At 42.0% G+C, this 20,743-nt stretch overlaps 2 protein-coding genes across 2 annotated transcripts in view; one reads left to right on the plus strand and one right to left on the minus strand.

Moving 5' to 3' along the window:
• Positions 1-7,245: 7,245 nt before the first annotated feature.
• On the minus strand, positions 7,246-15,306 carry rab5ab (RAB5A, member RAS oncogene family, b; the record flags this gene model as incomplete). The annotated part of the gene is given in 8 exon segments (XM_030370432.1): positions 7,246-9,134; positions 9,811-9,904; positions 10,161-10,283; positions 13,193-13,285; positions 13,287-13,328; positions 13,330-13,346; positions 13,865-14,100; positions 15,296-15,306. Coding segments are annotated over 8 exon segments (732 nt in total), but the record flags the coding sequence as incomplete, so codon positions are not given.
• Positions 15,307-15,584: 278 nt separating this feature from the next.
• efhb (EF-hand domain family, member B) overlaps positions 15,585-20,743 on the plus strand; it is an 11,929-nt gene continuing 6,770 nt past the window's right edge. Inside the window, 11 exon segments of the mRNA XM_030370367.1 lie at positions 15,585-15,605; positions 15,899-15,955; positions 16,031-16,090; positions 16,190-16,312; positions 16,314-16,334; positions 16,789-16,966; positions 17,339-17,449; positions 18,621-18,750; positions 19,339-19,406; positions 19,518-19,672; positions 20,091-20,306. Of these exon segments, the coding sequence (XP_030226227.1) occupies positions 15,585-15,605; positions 15,899-15,955; positions 16,031-16,090; positions 16,190-16,312; positions 16,314-16,334; positions 16,789-16,966; positions 17,339-17,449; positions 18,621-18,750; positions 19,339-19,406; positions 19,518-19,672; positions 20,091-20,306 (1,140 nt within the window).

Here is a 20,743-nt window from a genome sequence, read left to right on the forward strand (position 1 = left end):
AACACTCCTGAGAGGTGCCATAAATTATGGCAAACGCAGAACCGCTAGAAGGAACGGTTCCGGAGCATCGGTCGGCACTCGTAAATCAGGCCATGTGACAGGCCATGCGACGAGCACAAACGTGTCCAACGCGCCATTTCACCCTAGGGGAACCGACTACCGATTCACAGAGGTTTAATTTTTTAAGTCGAAGAAGAAAGTATCCATGACGTGAGGTTTGACGATGTATCAGGTACAGGTAGACAGAGAGAGAGAGAAAGAGAGAAAGAGAGAGAGAGAGAGAGAGAGAGAGAGAGAGAGAGAGAGAGAGAGAGAGAGAGAGGGAGAGAGGGAGAGAGGGAGAGAGGGAGAGAGGGAGAGAGGGAGAGTGAGAGAGAGAGAGAGAGAGAGAGAGAGAGAGAGAGAGAGAGAGAGAGAGAGAGAGAGAGAGAGAGAGAGAGAGAGAGAGAGAGAGAGAGAGAGAGAGAGAGAGAGAGAGAGAGAGGTGGGGGGGGGGGGGGTGGTATAAACCACGCGCATGCAGAAACCTAGTTATAATGATGACAGAGATAATGATGCATGCTGGGAGATCCAAATCTCATGATGTATCCTGGAACCCATGCAGCCGGATAGGAAAGAAGAAGAAATAAAATTGCTAACTTATCCAGAAAAATATATGTTTTTGTATCTCCAGCCGTTTTCTGATCTTTTGAGATAAATTGCAGAGACTCCGGGCTGTGAGTCTGGTTCATGTGATCTTGAAGATTATAAAGGTTGATATTAATCACCCTGACTGACTGGGTTATTGATGATATATTTTTGGATGATAGCTGGAATATCTTAGTTGTTTTACCCTGGTTCTCCTTTTCACATTTGTCTAATGGAGATCCTGCCCCAGTGGCATTCAATCATTAGTTTAATTCGTATTATTACATTAGTGTTATAGTCAAGATTTGCTAGGATAGCCTACTGTTTACAAAATGCTAGAACAATCTATAATTAACAGGTCGGAAGACCCTGTTTTTGAGAATTAGGAAATCTAAGATACACAGCTCTTGGATTTCACCCTGCTCGGTTTTATCCGACTCGGATAGAAAGGCTAAATAAATATGCTCAATAAATAAAAACAAAAAACAAAACACACATATCGAAATATTTGTAAGTCTAGTTTGTGCAACTACTACCTCAACACACACACACACACACACACACACACACACACACACACACAATGAAGGCGATCGGGAGTGAACAGTTTGCCGGAGGTATTCTTGGGTCATCAGCGGAACTCTGCAACATCATAACAGCATCGGGGACCGAGCGGTAATGTATTCAGCATGCAGAGCTAATCGTAATGAGTCTGTCACCGCCGCGACATCCCAGGGATAAGGGTGACAGCCGGGACAGGTGACGCCTGGACTATCATTTCTCTGCCATGCGACTGCGTTCTGCAAACATGACACAAAGCAAAAAGAATCGTTTTCCGCACCCGTCGTCGATAAGTGTGCCAAATGGTAGCCCAAGCAAGTCAACTTATTTGGTTATGTTTCAAAGCAGGTTAACTTTTTCCTTTGAATTATTATCAAGAAACAACACCCACACAGCTAGGACTTTTGTTGATTGGCAAATTATTTATCATGTGTTTGATTTGGAAAGGATTTGTTGGATTTTTTTGTAAAAAAATAATAAAGAAGATAAATAGGAAAGATGCTAGTTAATAAATGTCACCATGACTGAAAATCATGAATTTCGCCCAGGCCAGTTACCAAGTTACAGAGAAGAAGCACGATTTGTAGTGGTTAAATTGACGATCTAATTATTTCTCTGTGTCCCTATTACAATTAAAGCTTCCAATACAAGGGTGATTCATCATCTGCACAGCAGATCAACCACTCATTGAGTTATATTGCAGTTTTAAACGTCGACGATGATGCTTCCTCACCGCTGGATAAATGCATCCAAATAAGGAATTTTACCAACGGTCATGCATTCGCAGTTATCTTGCGCCAACCTGTGGTGATTCCCAGTACAGACCGGTAAATAACAACATTTGGTCATTCTAAAGATATTCAATCTGTTTTGTTTCATGGTAAAACATCGGAAGCAGCCCAAACCAGTTGGAGTAATTAAAATTAACAACGAAAGCCGTTGTGATAAATACTGATAGGTGTATAAAAATCGTCTTAATAAAACAATGTTGGCAAGTGTTACGTATTACATTTGTTGTAACCATTCTATTGTTAAATACACAAATACAAAACAATGTTTTATATTGCTCAGAAAAGCATAGGCCTTGGAGATCTAAATCAAGACTGGAATTTTATGAGAACCAAACATTTAATTACAAATATATTATTTATGTGGATTGATATACCTTGCAGATAAATATTGTGACTGTTTTATCAGAACAACATCAATATGCAAAACCTCTCTATCAGTTTGGCAGGGAACAAAGACCACTTGTAGATTTCACAAGGCAATACTACTGGTTCCAGGGAAACTGTTTCTGTGGAGAAAAGGTCCATGTGATCTTGGGGAATTTAAGGGGTGTGATTAAACTCCCAGACTGGGTTATGGATGATATCTTTTTGAATATCTTAAAACTGCACGCTCATTGTTGTTAGTCTTATTGATGTTGTCCTTTTTACTTTTGTCTAATGGAGATCAGGCCCCAATGGTTTTCGATCAATTGTGGACATCTACATAAAAATGTAAAACCTCTATATTAGTTTGGCAGGAAACAGAAACCATTGCAGATTTCAATAGGCAATACTGGTTCCTGGGCAACAGTTTTCAACTGTGTAGAAAAATAAATAAATGAAACTATTTCAATTACTTTGGGCAAATATCAAATGGGGTAAAAGTGAAAGCTAATGGCTTAAGCCTCTATAGGGGGACAGTGGCTCTAATTCAAACTTATCATTAGACTCAGATACTTGAGTAGCAAGGTCCTCAAGTTAAATCAATATACCTTCTACCCTTTTGTTCAGATATTTGCTTCACTGATGTTCAAACATTACACCTTAGTGAGAAAAAACTACTTTACTGAAACCCTACGGACAGAATTCTTTTCACATGGCAAGAGAAAACATCATCACCACAGAGAGTGGCCTCCCTCTCATTCTGCCACTCTGTACAATGATGAGAGCTCCAGGAAATCAACCCTGGCAGATCGCAGTGTCTGTAGACCGGAGACAAGCTTCTTCACAGGATTCCACGGACAGCCGTGATTGTATTGCGAGAATAGCCTCTTGTTTTTTGTATCACATCTCTTCTCATTCTACCCAAGTTGTCCTGAGCCCACTCCCTCTCTCTGTTTCCCCAGCATGAAGTAGTGTTACGTTCACACACCTATGCTGGAGCTATGATAGCGCCTGGTGCGTACATTGGGTGGGTTGTGTGGTGCCATGTTTCTTGTGAGTTCATACCCCTTAGTGTGACCTGCTTTGTAAATGTGCATTTCATTTGGAAACAAAATACTTGGGATTGAATGTAATTGGTTTGAAATTAGTGAGCAACACCAAAAAACAAGATGAATTATAAACCATAACTGGGCAGACAAGCAAGAGTGAGGGGGTAGGAGAGAGAGAGAGAGGGACAGACTGAAAGACAGACAGGTAAGGTTTCAGGACCATAGACAGAACATGCAGGGACCCAGGATAACAACAGTAAACACAAACTGCTCCTCAGAGGCTATTCTCAAAGACTTTAGATCATTTAAAGAGAGCTAAAATCTATTGCTCAAATCCCGGTATACAGGGCCATTTTATTTAGCTTTTTTCTTTTGTTTTACCAATCATGTTACGGGCATGGGATCTGTAATGCAGAGGGGGCTATTAACAGATATTACAAACTCGACCCGTTCCAGTAAAAAAAATCTGGTGGAAAAACAAGTAAAAAAATCTTGTCCAGCAATAATCACTGTTAGACAAAGTGTATGTAAATGATTAAATTAAACACAGTGTAGACTGGCCACTGTGGGAAATACACTTCCAATTCTTGGTTTCCTCTGCTGCCTCCCTTGAAAAGTTATACAAGATTAGTTCCAATGCAACTATCTCCGATATAGGCCAAGGTCTATTGGGCTTGTTCATGAGAATGCATCATGAGGGTTTGTGTTGCCAATATTCACATTTTGAAATGCCTTGAGAAAGTTGTAGTTATGTATAATCCCAAATATATTATAATATTCCTTAGCCTAGGCTACTCATAACTTTGTTTTCAGATGTCTCACATGAGGAACCATGGCAGTTTCAAACGGAATCAAAACACTCTTTCAACCAATTCATACATTCAATACATTCCTATGCATCAATTCCTTCATCATTATGATTTGATGTCAGGATTTTCAAGCCCTACATATTCCTTTGGCCTCACGGGATCGACAGACAATACAGTTTCGCCCTATTGACCCTTTAGGCCAGTACATGACAACCGGATGGCAGCGGCTATCTACATATAACCAGATGTATCTGAATCATGTTACTATGTATCTGAATGAGTCAATGCTAATATTATTAATTGCATTATCGGTATTTAGCCAAGAATTAGTCTACCATTGTAGGCAGGAGCGGCTCGAGACATTTTGGTCCCCTAGGCGAGATTAGGATTTGGCGCCCCCCAGGGGGGGAAGTACGACAGGATATCAGGGGGTCTAACATTTTGGGTCAAGCAATATTTATTTCGGGCCTATTTAGGGTCTACACCATACGCCGAAGACCCCAAGGAAGGGAAGCCTACTCTGTCTCGGACGCTGGAAGGGTATAGACGAGTCGGGCAGATGTTATCCACACACTTTAGAAGATTTTTAAAGAGGGTATAATGTTCCTCTCAACACATAATCCTGAAAACACGTTTTTCCTAACGGATAATAACAAACACATACCAATATCTTTATTATTCCACCATACCCCATTATGTGGAGATATAACCCAGGTGTGATGATAAAATCCCTACTTTTCTTACCAACAAGTTCCAAAGCATTGGCCACAAACAATAAGTTACCGTTTTAATGAGTTTGTGTTGAGAAGAACATCAGCTATTTACCCCTCTTAAAAAATAATTGAAATAGTGTAAATAACAGGGCTATAATAAGGCACAACACCGGCCCTGATTAAAGGACAAAGGCTGCTTGGTAAAACAGACCCTTTAACCAAGGTCACCGGAGGTGTAGCACCTGATTACATTTGTACTAATTAGTTCCCCGCTCCATTTGGCTTCACTAATACGTTCACCTGTTGCTGTTGTCGCATGCCATTTGGTTCAGCTTATAACCTATCAGCACCTATCCGTTTCCTAAAATACACGGTAATGTGCTTATAATTTTAGAAATTGATCCAGAACGTTTATCCCTGTCATTTTCTGCTTAAAGGTTCGGCCATGGGATTAATGACTCCTTTCTACTGGTTTACAGCTTAATTAAGAAGGCTTGTTTGGAGTAAACCCAGGAAACTCTGTTCTGTTGAGTAGAGATGTAAGCCTATATTTATTAATGTTAGCTATAGATATATGCCCAACGAGCAGCCGTTTTTGTTGCCCTAACTTAGCCCATTTGGTTTGTGTTAACCTGGTGGTTGATGAATATTATTTAAACATCCGTTGATCATGGTGCAAGGGAAATCTTATTGAATTAAATCATGTTTTTATGGATTTTGATTCAGAATTGAAGGATTACATTTAACATGCACGTTCAGTCATGAAAGTGGGTTAATAAATGCTCTCACGCTACGTTTGGTTCCACTAATAAATCACCTGCTGGTTCTCTTGGCGTTTATTTCAGTTCAGTAAACCGAACAGCACCTTGGTAATGCCATGCTTCATAGACACTGGTTTTAATGCTGTGTGCAATTTTCCGATTAACAGGTAGGCTATGTGACTAATGATAACCACCCTCTGCTGTAAAGCTTTATTATGAAGATTTTCTGAAGTAAACTGAACGAAAGCTCAGAACCTGCTGTGGATAGAAGATGGAGGCTTATTTTTCTGACTACCTAATTGAAATGTAAATTAGGCCTACTAATTAATTGTATTCATTGGAATGTGCTAAAAGAGGGCCCCTGGGATTCTGCAGGGTGAAGTGGCCAAATGGGACTCTCAGCGACTAGGACACAGCCTAGGGTTTAAACCGATGAACCATAGAACACATTTAAACATTTCTCTCGGATCTTGAAGCCTGAGCAACAGTTTCTCTGCCTCATGAGAATAGCCTCATCTCAAAAAGAGTTGTCATCTTTCCGAGAGATCTGCTTTCTGCTCAGATGCAATAGAAGAACATTTTCTTGAGGAAAGACCTTATGATGGAAGACCTACAACCCCACCACTGGGTTTTCCTTCTGAACAGATCATCTTCTGAGTGTGCAATCCCTGTTTTCAGGCTAATCAAAGTTGCATGGTTTGCATTTGTGAAGGACACTCATTCAAGAACCGGACTAACATGTCACTTCAGGGTACCATTTGGAGACACCCTGGATAATCCAGCCACAACGAATAGTGTACAACATTAGTGTCTGGTTCATAAGTCATTATGGTCAACAGCAATGGTTGTTCTGCAGTCTGCCATTGGAACTGGCCCCTATTTGGAAGGGGTTTCAACGTCCTAAATGCAATTCACACCTTACAATGTGTGAAGGTTATGTATAATAAATGCATTTAGGCCACTGATCAATAATTTATTTCATATTTGCATTTACTAATGGTGACTATTGGTTTGTGCCGTTCTTACAAAATCATGGAATAGAGTTGTTTCAATGTGATAATGGTGTTAGTCAGGCTGAGAACGGTACAAGTAAATGGCAGTTATTTTAGCACAAAATTAATGTAAAATACTGGCATCTGGGTGCAGGGCATCCCCACGGGTGGCTGGCTGATCACCTTGTCCCATCTCCTCTGGCCTCCAGGAGTTGCTGGACGTTGAGATGGTGGGCCAGGTTGTCAAGAAGTTCCTGGATGCGATCAATGGGTCGGAGAGGCGAAGAGATGACCACTAATTTGCCAGCTTCTGTTATAGAGGAGGCATAAGGGGGAAGGTAGGGTTCAACTGTTAAATCCAGAGAACCAGCGTGAGATGAGTACGTGGACCCGATTTAATTTAGACACCCCCATCGTATCAGTAGAGGAAAACATTTCAGTCAGTCATCCTTAACCATTGAAAACCTTCATGGAACCTGATAGACGACTCCTATTACAGACAACCATCATTCGTCCTCTTGTTTTAAATAACTTGAAGTCCACGGTATTGAAATCCTCAGAGCAAGAACACATACAAGACCTAATTTATTGAGTTTATTAACATTTTTTTGTTTCTCCAGACACTGAAACTGATTAGCCCATCACTAGTAATGCTGTTGTACATCATTAAAATTCATTGAGCTGTAACAGCCAACCGTCTGTCGGGTTAAATCTGCTAGCAGCCCGCTAGCTGTACGTTAGCAAAGTCCAATACGGTCCGTCGTATAAAATTGAAGGAGAGCCGTCCCTCACGGCAACACGATCAACAGTTGTTGTGCAACACAATAAAAGTTCCTCAAGACATTTGAGAAAAAAGTAACAAGACACCAGGAGTGGGGCTGGGGTGGGGGTGAAAATGTTAGTAACATTACATATACCAAAAATGTTTACCAGTTGACCAGTTTATGACAAGGTGAAAACAACAGGGGGGGGGGGGGGGGAGGAAACATAGTATTAATTAACTGTACACTTGTGTGGATGCATCCTGATTAATTGTGAAATGGTAGCCACCATTACACCTCAAAATCATGAGTATAATTTTTCTGCAGCCATGAGATGGTTGTTTTTGTTGTCAGTGTATTGTCCGGATTGAAATATAAACCACCCATCATTTATGCTAGCTGAAACCAACACTACCACTTGAAACAGGTCATCAAACACAGAGCTAGGAAGTATATGATTTTCAATGACAATCTCCAACACCAACCAATACTCAGCTCTACGCTGCTGTGATGTTACAGGAGCCAACCCTTGACCAATCAAAAGTCAAGAAAGGGTTTCCCCAACCACAGATAAACTCAGGAATCCTGTCAGCCAGCTACATAAGGGCCCACAGAAGAAATTGCCCTTTTATGTGAGTCTACCAACTGAACTAGAAATAATTCACAGGATTTTTTTTTCCCCATTACAAACTTATGGTTACCGTTCATGAAGTAACCTAATCAATTTCTTAGTTTAGCGTAACTTTAGTCATATTTACATCAATGGTGGAGTGATATCAACTAGTCATAACATTTTATTGAGCAGTCTGTGACATGGCCCAGGGGCAAGGGAACCCCAGTTTAGCATTTTCAGAAGGTGTGCTTGTCCTCATGTTATACACAGGCGCATAGCATGTTGGTCAGCGTCTGAAAGCGGAGGGGAAAATCCTCTTATTCCAAGTAGTGGCGTGCTGTGTGACAGTTTTTAACACGACTATCAGCTGCCAGATCTTTTTTTTTTTTTAGGAAATATTTATTATTTATTTATTTTTTATCAGGTGGGGAAAAAACTACTTAAAACGCCCACACATACAGAATGTATCTGAGGAAACCTCGTTCAAACTCCGTCCACGTAACCCTGTTACACTTAAAATGTTAGCATACACACAAAACATGAACAATCACACCCACCTTTTTATACTTCAGATTCTCGCTCGAAAGTAAGGGATTAGTCTTCCAACTGATTAAAATATATATTCTTTTCAATGTGTGTGTTTGTGTGTGTGTGCGTGTGTGTGTGTGTCTCTTTTAGGGTTGTGTAGTGATACATGCATCCATTATTATACTGATATACACCATTTTTTAAAACAAAAGTAAAAAAAAAAAAAAAAGACCAACAAAAGAAAGTATTAGAAACGCAGCTATACAGAGTCTTTAGCTATTCTGGGGGAGGGGTGTTGGTTGGGGTCAGATCCGATGGCAGGAAAGGAGAAAAGCCCAAAATCCAGATGTTGTTCCGTACGTTGACTTGCTTGGAGTGGGGCGGGGCGGGGCAGGAAGGTGTGTGTGTGTTTGGGAGGGGTTGGGGTCAGAGTGGGAACAGGGGCGGTGCCTAGGTACTGCAGCAGGTGCGGCCGGCGGGCTGCGCGGTTTCCGTTAGGTCCACCCCTCGGTTCCGCCCACTATTGGCTCCGCCCGCCTGTGGTTCGCTCTTGGGAAGCTTCTTAGCTGGAAACGAAAATGAGGAAGAGGGGAATGATGTCACCAGCGGGAACATCACCGTGCTCTTGGTCGAGCACGTTTGCACAGTGGTACACGTGTTTAGTGTTAAACATGAGTAATCCAGTAATAACTATAACTTTACAGCTACAGCTAATGTAACCCAGGACTCCTAGCTGCTTGACGGATCACACTTAAACATCATCACCATTAAGTTAATAGAAGATAAGGTTGTAAAAATACACACACCTGGATTCTTTTAAGTGATAGATCATTCAGCGACTTGATGAATAATAAGCATCACAGGAGTGAAAATGTTCACCCATCATCCATGTACTGTGCAACATCAAGTTTTTTCAACTGTTAATGTTCTAGATATGAATCGTTTTGTTCCAAGAATGCTTATAAATTATATGAATAGCATATAGACTCAAATACATTTAAATAATTCATTATATTCGAAAATGTTCTTAATTATGTTCCACTATATAGAACTAGGTTTGGTAAGGGTTTGTAAGCAGAACTTAAACCTGCCACATTGTTTAAGGGAATTTATGAAAAAACTTTCAGACAATTATAGCTGATAACTTTATTTTTGTAAGTAAAAATCGCCAATCAGATTTGCCAATTAAAAATCATGACTGGTGTAACCCTACTTTCTATTTAAAGGGAAACCGCAACATACCAATGGCCATGAAGATCTCGTTCACGTTCATTGACGTCTTCGCTGAAGTCTCCATGAAGAGCAGGCTGTTGTCATCTGCATACGATTGGGCATCCTGCAGCACAGAACAGATTCATTACATTGAGTATTTCTGATCGGGCAGGGAGCAGTTCCGAATTAGGTTGGAGGAAAAGGATGAGGACAGGACCAAAGGCTTTGTTTTGGGTCAAATTGTCAATGTTTATCATTGCATTTGTAATGCAGAGTTAGTAAAGATATCAAAAAATGTGTAAACCCATTGTTAAAAAATAATCTGATCCTTGCTCAACAGTCTCCAAGTAACAAGGTGCAAGTCCAGTAGAGGTACAGACCTGGAAGTCCAGGGTTCTTTTGTTGGCAAGGTCGGCCTTGTTTCCAGCCAGGGCTATTACAATGTTGGGACTGGCCTGTCTCTGGAGCTCCTTCACCCAGTTCTTTGCCCGCACAAACGACTCCTGGCACAAAGCAGTAGGAAAGGCACAGTCAGTGAGGAAATGCAGTACTGAACATTTATATATATTTAAACATCTATATACTTGAATGGGCTTTTTGTGCCTTAACGGAAAGGCAAGTGGGAGGGAAGGATATTTAGCATAGGAATGCAGGTGTGTGTACTAGGTTAACAGATTAGCAGGTGGAGCCACGGAGCCGCCCAAACAAACTATTCCTGACGGTATATTCACATTTCTGATCTCTGAAAATGTTGATGTACATTTTGCTACTATGACTATGCTACTAAAACATATACTGTACAGTTGAATAATGGGACAGTAACTATTGTTAAAGGCACAACTAACTAGTGTGTCTTGAAGAGATAGGAAGGTTTTAAAAACGTTTTCATAATGGCATTCCATTTAAGGGTTTGTCCTAAGGCGATAAGAGTTATATAATTAAATAAATACCAGTGGATCAACCCCTACTAGGCCTGTGCGATATGGACAATGGACTGGAGGGACATTGAGCACAACTGTCTCAAATGAGGGCAAAAAAATGAAACAAGATATTAAACACTGAAAAACTAAATAAATGTAAAAACTGCTGCTAGTTTGTTGCTAGTTTCAGAAGCAAAACAAAGTATATAATTATAAAATATAAAAGGTAAATATGACTTGATCATGTTACTTACCAAAATAAGTACAATATAATCCATTAAAAACAACTATAAAAACACTGTCACAAGTTTCAGAAATCTCCAAAAGACGGCCAATAAGCAATAAGTACTCGTCAGGGCTCAGTGGAAGCTTCTCCAGTGAGGAGAGAGAGGAAAATCCTCCTTAACATTGTTGAGAATAAAAAAATGTAGATTTTCCAGACTACTGTAATGAATTAATGCCCTTGAAAATGACTACTTTAATGCCTTTGTATATGTAATGTTCGTTTCCCTGGGTAAAGGGACATTAGTACCCCCTATCGCCTATTGACAATTTCAGGGAGGTCGTTCCTCCCTCAGCCTCCATTGACACCATGGGGTTCATTGGGAGAGAGTAGGAAAGTCCTCCTCTGAGAGGGTGTGACTAACTAAGGGATCTGGATCCCGCCTACGTCTATTGACGAATAGGCTCGAGCCCTGGCTGCGCTATGAACCAATAAGCAGGAGTCCTGGCTGTGGAGCAGCCCGGATGGAGGGGTTATCCCCTCAAGTCTATCCTATGAGAACCAACGAACCCGCTCAGTCGTATGCCTTCGTTGCATTTCTTTTCGCTTTATAATGACCGTAGTAGTTTTACGTAGCCCGCTTCCGGGCTGCCCACAGCCAGCCTGCGGAGCCCGCGAGGAGGATTGACTTGATCTTTAAATGAAGTCTCTCAATCTTAATTGGCTTAACACCATGACCAACATTCTGAAACACCCATTAACAACCGCTTTTGCCTCAAACGATGTTAGGCTTACAGCCCATGTAAATAGTTGTGAAGTCCTGTTGTTCTTTTAATTGGTTGTTACTCTGACCGTTCTGTTTGATATCGTGGAAAGGATGTTAGTGAATGATTCAGAGCATGATGCATCACTTTTGGTCTTTTGTCTTCATTTTTTTTAAAACAATCGTAGCTGAAAATAAACATAGCCAAATTGCAACCCATAGCTTCAGTCATTGAGGGCAAAAATAGACCCAATGATAGGCCCAGAATTTTTTATTTAGTTTTACAAATTAAGAGCAGGCCTGATTTGACTAATTGGCTTTGCATCCTTTGCTTCTGCCCTTGTAGTCCCAGACATGCTGCCCAACAGCTTTCAAAGTACAATGCTGCCACTCGTGGATTTGAATAAATTCACATAATTATTCCACCAAGCTCTTTTGTAGTTCACCAAAACACCCTGAAACAACTTAAGTCTCACATACTTATGCCACCACACGCCACTAACAGTGCAAGTAGGTCAATGGCAACCAAGCACGCAGTCCTTCCTCCCTCACTTTAAGAATCACCAGCCACCATATATATATATATATATATATATATATATATATATATATATATATATATATATATATATATATATATATATATATATCATCTAACGAACAGACCCTACTGTTAACTTGTTTTGCTGGACAAGTTGATTGCTTGATTAATTCAAACTCCTTTGGTGGTGTATGTTAACACAGCCAGAGAGTCACTGCAATTTTTTTTTTTTTAAACATTAAATATGTGGTATGTATTTAACCGGTTTCCACCTTTCCTAACCACCCGGACACGCATGTAAACTCGTTCAATAGCTCGATAATGGAGAGTTCCCTTAAAGATCAAATAAGTAAAATTTTAACTATCTTATGGCTTAAAATGATACATATCTGTGTCTTAATGCTGATCGGAAATTATTTCAATAATGCTATCAATTAATCATATCCATAACTCATATTGGCTCAAATAAAAAATAAAAAGCTTTTGAACCATACCCCTCACTTTGATTACATGCCATGTTGCATTCCATGTTGTACAGTAGCCCAGAACAGAGGATAGAGAAACAGCTTGAGAGAGGGAGGTCTTTTGAAGTAACTACAGGCACCTTACATGCCACTTCAGGCCACTGTACCTTCTCAGACATCTTTGGAAACTGGAGGTCAGTTAGTTGCAAGCTTCACAGCATGATGCCTCAAAATCATTCTGCGCCTTTACGTTTTTTTTTATCATATTTTGTTTCAGGCAGTAAACATCACCAAAACACACAACTGTTTTCCTCTTAAGCCTGTGATAACAGACCATGTGATTGTTTGAGTACATAAAAGAAGCCCTGGTTTTTAACATGGAGAAACCGCCATAATGTGGAACTGACTGATAACAGCTATTAGGGATTGAAGTACGGAACAACATCCCAGAAAGAATGAGCATAAGGAGAACCAGGGATCAGATGGGCGGCGGTGACTCACTTCGTTGGTGATGTCGTAGACAACGATGGCGGCCTGTGCTCCACGGTAGTACATGGGGGCCAGGCTGTGGTAGCGCTCCTGGCCGGCTGTATCCCCAGATCTCAAACTTCACCGTTGTGTCATCCAAACATACTGTCCTGAGTCAGGAAGGCAGCTGTGAAGGGACACACAAGGCATAGGAATTACACCTGTGGCAAAACAGTACTGCCGGTCACAATGCGAGAGTGCTGAGACATCTGACAGATGAGATGACACTGTTCTAGCAGAACCAACTACAGGTTCTCTCTCTCTCTCTCTCTCTCTCTCTCTCTCTCTCTCTCTCTCTCTCTCTCTCTCTCTCTCTCTCTCTCTCTCTCTCTCTCTCTCTCTCTCTCTCTCTCTCTCTCTCTCTCTCTCTCTCTCTCTCTCTCTCTCTCTCCATCTGTTTATCACAACATTGTTGGCTCGTTGCTAATGAATGTAAATTCAACAGACACTGTATTTGATTCTTTATCTATTAAAATGTGTGGTTATGTTAAGCAAGATCTGTAATGCTCCAAACCTATACAATATTTGCCATCTAACCGAAAGCTTATGACTCAAAAGTCATGCCTGGAAAACAGTTATTGAACAAATGGAAACGGAGCTAAAAACAAAACAAAACCCTTCCTGCATCAGTTCTCTGTAGTGTACCTCCGATGGTGCTCTCCTGGAACTCGTGGAACTGGCCCTTGACGAAGCGCAGCACCAGGCTGGACTTCCCCACCGCAGACTCCCCAAGAAGCACCAGCTTGAACTGGCAGATCTTATTAGCCGCGTTGGGACCATTGGGTCGCGTGGCTCCGCCTCTGTTTGCCATGTCACAACACACTCGCAAGGGCTCGCTCAAACGCTCGCTTTTACCGTGGTAACCCTGGATGAGTCTGGCTCTGAGCAGCAATCAGGTGCGGAAAATGGGAATACAATTAGTGGTAGTGCAAAAAATGACAATACATTTTTGTTTTCGAGTACTGAAAAGATGATATGTGTGACAACACATAATGGGGGGGGGGGGGGGGGGACTATGATTGCATTAAAATAAATGACTTGGAGGAAGTGATTGTGATAATGCCACACTGTGGAGGAACAATAAACTAGCTCCAGGACTGTAGGCATATTTTCAATAATGCAACATATTGCAGTGATGTTTACACAAAAAATAGGAACACCCACATTGCTGAAAACAAAGCGTGGCGATAGGAGGTGGTTGTGCTGCAATACTTATAAGCCAAAAATAACTATTTGTAAACTCGCCAGGTATTATTAATGAGCCGAAAGGAAACTAACACTTCGCAGTGCTAGTCAATGTCTCGAATCTTTGTAATGTCCTGGAAGTGTTTGAACTAGACCGATACAAAGGACTGACACATATGTGTCAGTCCTTCCTTTGTACATCTCTACATATGTGGTCATAGGTAAACATCGCTCAGCTGCTCCTTTTTTTTTAAAATCATAAAGCCGTTAAGGTGTACGATAGCTTGCCATTACTCAATCCCCAAGTAACTACGCACACACTAGACAGCCAGAATAATTGTTGACAATCGTGTTACGACATAGTTAACCATAAATAACCTGTGTGTGGTCGGCTCTTGGTAAACGACCAGCTAACACCCTGATGACCGGCTAGCGAGTATATACATACACATATTCGCTAAATACTGTATTTCAACAAAAATACTTGCAAACATTAATAACTCCACAGTTGGGTGTTCAAAAATGTGAAAGTATAATTTCCCATCTATGAAATATGAACTGTTGAGAGCTATTGTTGTCACAAAACAAGTGTATTTGGGTTGGGTGTGTACTGCTAGTGTTTTGCTCTAATTAGCCTTTTATTGGTCTGTTTTAAACGCAATATCCTGGTTATATGCGAGTTTATAACCATGTATAAATATAATGTGTGAACGATAGAAGACGAAAGTCGATGGTGGTAAGCTTGTAATTGCTGTGTTATTATACAATTTGGCCCTTTCACTGTTAGCTGTCAGCTAGCGACATATAGCTAGCAGGCTAATGCACAAAGCTAATGCTGTTATTCAGCCCCTTCGGATAGCAAACACTGCCTGGCTAACGTTAGCTACTCACCTTTCGCAAGGTGGAATCAGTGCCAGTACAGTATATAGTGGTAGGTTTTCAGGTTTGTAATTCACAATACGAAGGGTGAGTGAGCTAGCGGACAGTGAATTGATGAGGATTTTGCGAGGTCCCACTCCCACTTTTATCAACTTCCCCTTGGCGTTGTACGGAGGACGATGACGTAGGGGAACACACGGACCAATGGCTGACGCGTGGAACCCTGCCCCAATTCATATCAATTTATCTGACAGTCACAAATGCAAGTTATACATGAAATAAAGCCGTTTGTGTTTCTAAAATGTTTGCCTCACAGAGTTTGGTACTTAATTGACATGTCGGATCAGATTATTATCTATTTTCTATTATCTAGAGCAGGGCATTAGTAGACAAAAAAAAACCTGGCTTCATGCAGTAATGCAATAGGACGGCGGGTCACGTTGGTTGTTCCTGAGAAACGGGTTCCATGCGACTAAACATTAAACATGCATACCCTTACATAGCTCATCTATGGTTTTTAGTTTGTGTTTTTACTACTTTGTAACTAAATGTGGTTATATTAAGACGGCATTTTTATAAGACATTGTTTCATTAAGTAAGGATTGACGTTGTTAGAAGAGAGATCAACAAACAACTGGAAATACACTGACAGAGTTGCCAGCAGAAGACGGAGTAAAATTGAAATGCATCACATTCTTACGAATATTTATATTTTTGATGTGTATTTACTAACTTTGGTCCTTACAGGCAGGGAAACTCATACCACCGGGAGACAGGGTTAAAACATGCTTGCAAGAGATACCCAGGGTAAGTTGTGTGTGTTTTTGTGTTCGTAGTGTTTGCCTGTGTGTGGAGACTGATTTAAACATAGGACGTCTCGTTTAATGATATTATTACCACTTCCAGCCTCCCACCCCACCGGACCTGAAGAAGTTCCTCAAAACCACCCAGCCAGAACCCGGGTTTATTAGAGTGCTCTCTGGGAAGGCAAATGATCCAGATATCCCCCCTGACTTAGTTCACGGGATTAGGAACTAGAGCTTCAATTAATGTGAGTATTTATGGTCTGGAACTTATATTCATGTATTTGTGTTGTACTTATCTATCTATACAGGCATGGATACGTTGGTCCTATATCAAGTGGCGATGCAGCAAAAATAGGATGGATAGCATCTCTTTGTATTTTTCCTTGTTAATTTTGCACTACATTCCGATAAGTCCTAGTCTGCTAGTAGTTGACCGTGTCGGTGTCTTTTACTATTTAACTGTGGTTCTGTGTCGAAGACAGAAGCATTTTTCAAAAGCGCACTAGGGCAAAACACGACGAAAGGCAATTATCATGTTAACTAGACCTATGTATGTAAATTAAAACAATAAACACACCATCATCCATATCAAAATATATACATACAAAATTCGATAGCACATGAGAAAATTAATATGAAACTCAAAACAACGTAAATTAGCGTGTTATGTGCGATCACGTGATCCCCTCTCCCCACCAGGCCGATCGCGTGGTGAACCCGCCGCGGCAGACGCGCTTCCAGGACAAGCTGCTTGAGCACCGCGAGGCCGGTTACGCCAGCAGGAGAACTGCCCCGCTGGGCAGGTCACATGCACAGAGCGCGGGGCTCCCGAAGTGGTACGGTGATGCGACCACGTTTGGCTTGAAATCTGTCAGCAGTAAGTACTCGCATCGTGGAGAAGGGGAAGATGGGTGAAAGAGCTCTTAGCTCACCATGAATCTATCATTTGATCTATTCACATCTGGGTTCGTTTGAAACTCCTACTTGGGATGGGTAGTTTGAAAAACAAATGACTTGCATGGGGTTTATAGACCCAATGTCCGTAATGGACAAGTGCGAATAAATAACGTTTTACAATACTAGTTGTAGACTTTTTTTAACCCAAGTCTACAGCCTTCCACTTGTCATCCTGGAGCAAGATTATGTCTAACCCCTTCCTGCTCCTTATTTACCTATATCGCAATATACGTTGGATATACTGTAAGTGTCAGCTAAGTTACTCAATAGTAAAAGTCTCCTTTGTCTCCAGCTGGAACTGCAGGCCAAACTGTAAATCCACCCATAACAGCAGAGCAGGTGGACACGGAAGCCCTCATAGGACACAAGGATTACATCCTCAGTCACAATGCCTACTTTGTCGGTAAGAGGAGGGGCTGGTGTCTTCTTCTCCCTCGACTTTCAGTGAATTATACTGAGACATACTTTTGTGTGTGTGTGTGTGTGTGACAGACTTACGTGTGTGGGTGAGCCTCACCCACACACGTAAGTCTGTCACACACTCACACTACCTCAGCCGGTGAGGTAGTGTGTGTGTGTGTGTGTGTGTGTGTGTGTGTGTGTGTGTGTGTGTGTGTGTGTGTGTGTGTGTGTGTGTGTGTGTGTGTGTGTGTGCGTGTGAAATTGTGATGGGTTGTTCGCGACCGAATCAGTTCGAATGAACGAATCTTTAACACGAACAATCTGAACTGATTCTTCTCTCTGGTTCGTCTCGTTCGTTCTCAGACTCGTCTCCTCCCAGACCCACTAGTCGCTGACTCGCTGTTCGTTCACTGACTGTGAGTTGTGAAGAGAGAATAGGCTTAGTGAGCGAGCGTACGATAATACGATTCAATATCAGTGAAATTATAAATGCATGCTGTCTTTGTACTTTCTGTGTCATGCCAGATTAATCAAATATTTGAATATTTCGTCAATCTGTCTCGTTCTCTCATGGTTCGTTCTCCACCGGCACCCCCACCATCATTGCTAAATCCAATCTATTATCTTGCTGATATGATAAACATCCAATGATCAACGACACCCCCCCATCCCGCTGCGTTTGGTTAAAGTTGTAATATTGATTGATGACCGACTTCCACGATCGTTTGAGAATGAGAATGAGAACGAGGGAGGAGCTGAGTCTGACTGACTCAGTTGAGAACCGTGCATTCCATGATTCGAGTCACCGCTACCGGAAACTTGACTGAACGAACAAACAAACTAACGATTCTGAACGACACTTCTTGGGGAACTGACCGACGCGAACTGAATCAAGGAAAAGAATCATTAAATCCATCACTAGTGTGAAAGACTTACGTATGTGGGTGTTTGTGTATTTTTGTGTATTGTTTGACGGACATACATGTGTGTGTATTGGTGTCTGCCTGTGTGTTTGTTTGTGAGGCACCCATCGTGTGTTTGTGTGCATGTGTGTTTGTGTGTGTGCGTTTGTGTGTTTTTTTCAGTTCTTGATAATGCATGCAACACGCGCATTGAATAACAAGGCACAGCCATACTGTTCATTTTCTGCACATTGCTCCACTTTGCTGCAGGCGAGCCCATAGACAGGAAGTATGACTGGAGCGTCCACAGTAGAAGCAGCCGGTTTGGAGTCTCGACACCACACCACAGTGACGGACGGCGGCTCGCTAAATTGCTCCGCTGGCCGAGCGATGAGCAGAAGTAAGCATCTACCCCGTCTCCTCAAAGCACTGATTCAGGCACTCAGGCTACGTTGGATACTTTCTAGGTTTGTCTATTGGTCGCCCTGAGAACCAACTGCTCCCCTGCCGCTGACGTCCACTTATGGGTCCAAATCCGCAGTTTGAAAACCGCTAGATTCAAGTCGTTAGGGTACATTCCCCCTGTCCAAAGATTGGGTTCAAACCCCGATGTCCAATGCATGTCCCTGCAGGCATCTCCCACCTTCCAACTACCATTTCTTTCAGTCAAAAGCGTCTGCTTAATGAACACACTGATTGATTCAATAAAGTGGCAAGGGATAAGAAATCCCTTGGGACACCAAATCCTGTGGATTCACTCAGAAAATGTTCAGATCTTTTTTTGACTTGGATGCCCCTGCCTGTTTCATTGGTCACGATGCAATGCAATTTTTGCCTCCGAGATCTCTGTTGATTTCAGGGCAAGGATAACCTATGGACCTACTGTAGGTGACTCATACGGAATCCTGAGTCCCATTTTGCTGTGACAACAGGTGGTCTGACATCCCTGCCGGGCACCTTGAACTTTGACCCTGCATTGTTCTTTCAGGATCGCAGAAACACCGAACATCCTACCGGATCACACCTTTGGCGTTCTCGTTCCAGCGGATAAATTCGGTAAACAAAAATAGGACTGGGTTTCTAACGATACAAAGATTAATGCAAATGGGGTAAGTTTTCCTTTTAAAGGTGAATGTCTCGGCAGATGATGATTCTCCACTTCCATAGGCGCGGCAGAATTGATCCACTGTGGAGACCCGGGTCGGTTCCCACGGCTTCAAGAACGCCAGCGGGGGGCGGTCAGCGCCATCCAGCAGACCCTCAAGAAGCTCAACTGCCGTGCCTTCCCCAACCTGATGGAGGCCTTCAGTCATTACGACAAGGTACCGCCCGACCAGGTCCCCACAAACCACAGGAACGTGTTGGCCACATGGGAATTGAGCCTTGGGTCCTAATATGTAGGTTCCATGTAATTCAGTGAGCCCAGGCCTTCAGGCGTCAGGACAAGATCCCCACAAACATGGTGTTGGAATGTGTGTTGGTCCAACTACGTAGGTTCCATTTTATTTCTGATTACGTTTGGAGATACCCTGGTACTAGTTCACATTGGGATATAGTTATATGTGGGTCACTTGTAATTATTTGGCCAGGCATTACTACAAAGTTTGAGTTGAAATCTCAACAAACCCTTGTAGTAATCCCTGATCAATTCAATCAACATAACATTTTGATTCTCCTTCAATGCCATAGCCCTTGTAGAGAACATGAAGTGTGTGTGTGCGTGTGTTTCTGATTGGACAGAAGGGCAGAGGTGTGATTGACAGGGAGGATCTGGGGGCGGTGTGCCTGGAGTATGGGGTGAGGGCGGGCGAGGCGGTTCTGGACGACCTTATGAGCACCTGCGACGCGGACCGGGATGGGGTCCTGGACTTCCTGGAGTTCGCCAACTTCCTCAACTGGAAACAAAAGATGCCCATCAGCCACGCCGAGCAGCGCGTCCTGACGGGTCGGTTCGATGTTTCGCTACTTTTCTATTACCAGGGTGTCCGCGCATCCTTAAAAAGTCTTAAAAGTCTTAAATTCATGTTTCTAAATTCAAGGCCTTAAAAAGTCTTAAATTCGTTACAATTGTCATATGCTGGCCTTAAATACTGTAACTCAAGGTCTTACATTTGTCGGGGCAGGACTATTCTTTTTTCTTTTTTTCTCATGGGACTTGTAGAGAGGCTTCTTTCTTGCTAGCTGCATATATAAACGATTATCTGCGTGCTTGCTAGCTAGTCTGCGACAAGTGGTAGGTGCAAATTCAAGGACAGTTGGCTGGAAGACGTCCTTTTCCGAAGTTGGCTCGTTTCTGTTGCCAACCCCCACCATCGCGTGTTTTAGGTCTTTAATTTCATTCAAGGTGGTATTAAAAAGGTCTTAAAAAGTCTTAAATTTGACTTGCTGAATCC

The sequence above is a fragment of the Gadus morhua genome, chromosome 11, assembly GCF_902167405.1.
Source record: "Gadus morhua chromosome 11, gadMor3.0, whole genome shotgun sequence".
Taxonomy (NCBI): Eukaryota; Metazoa; Chordata; class Actinopteri; order Gadiformes; family Gadidae; genus Gadus; species Gadus morhua.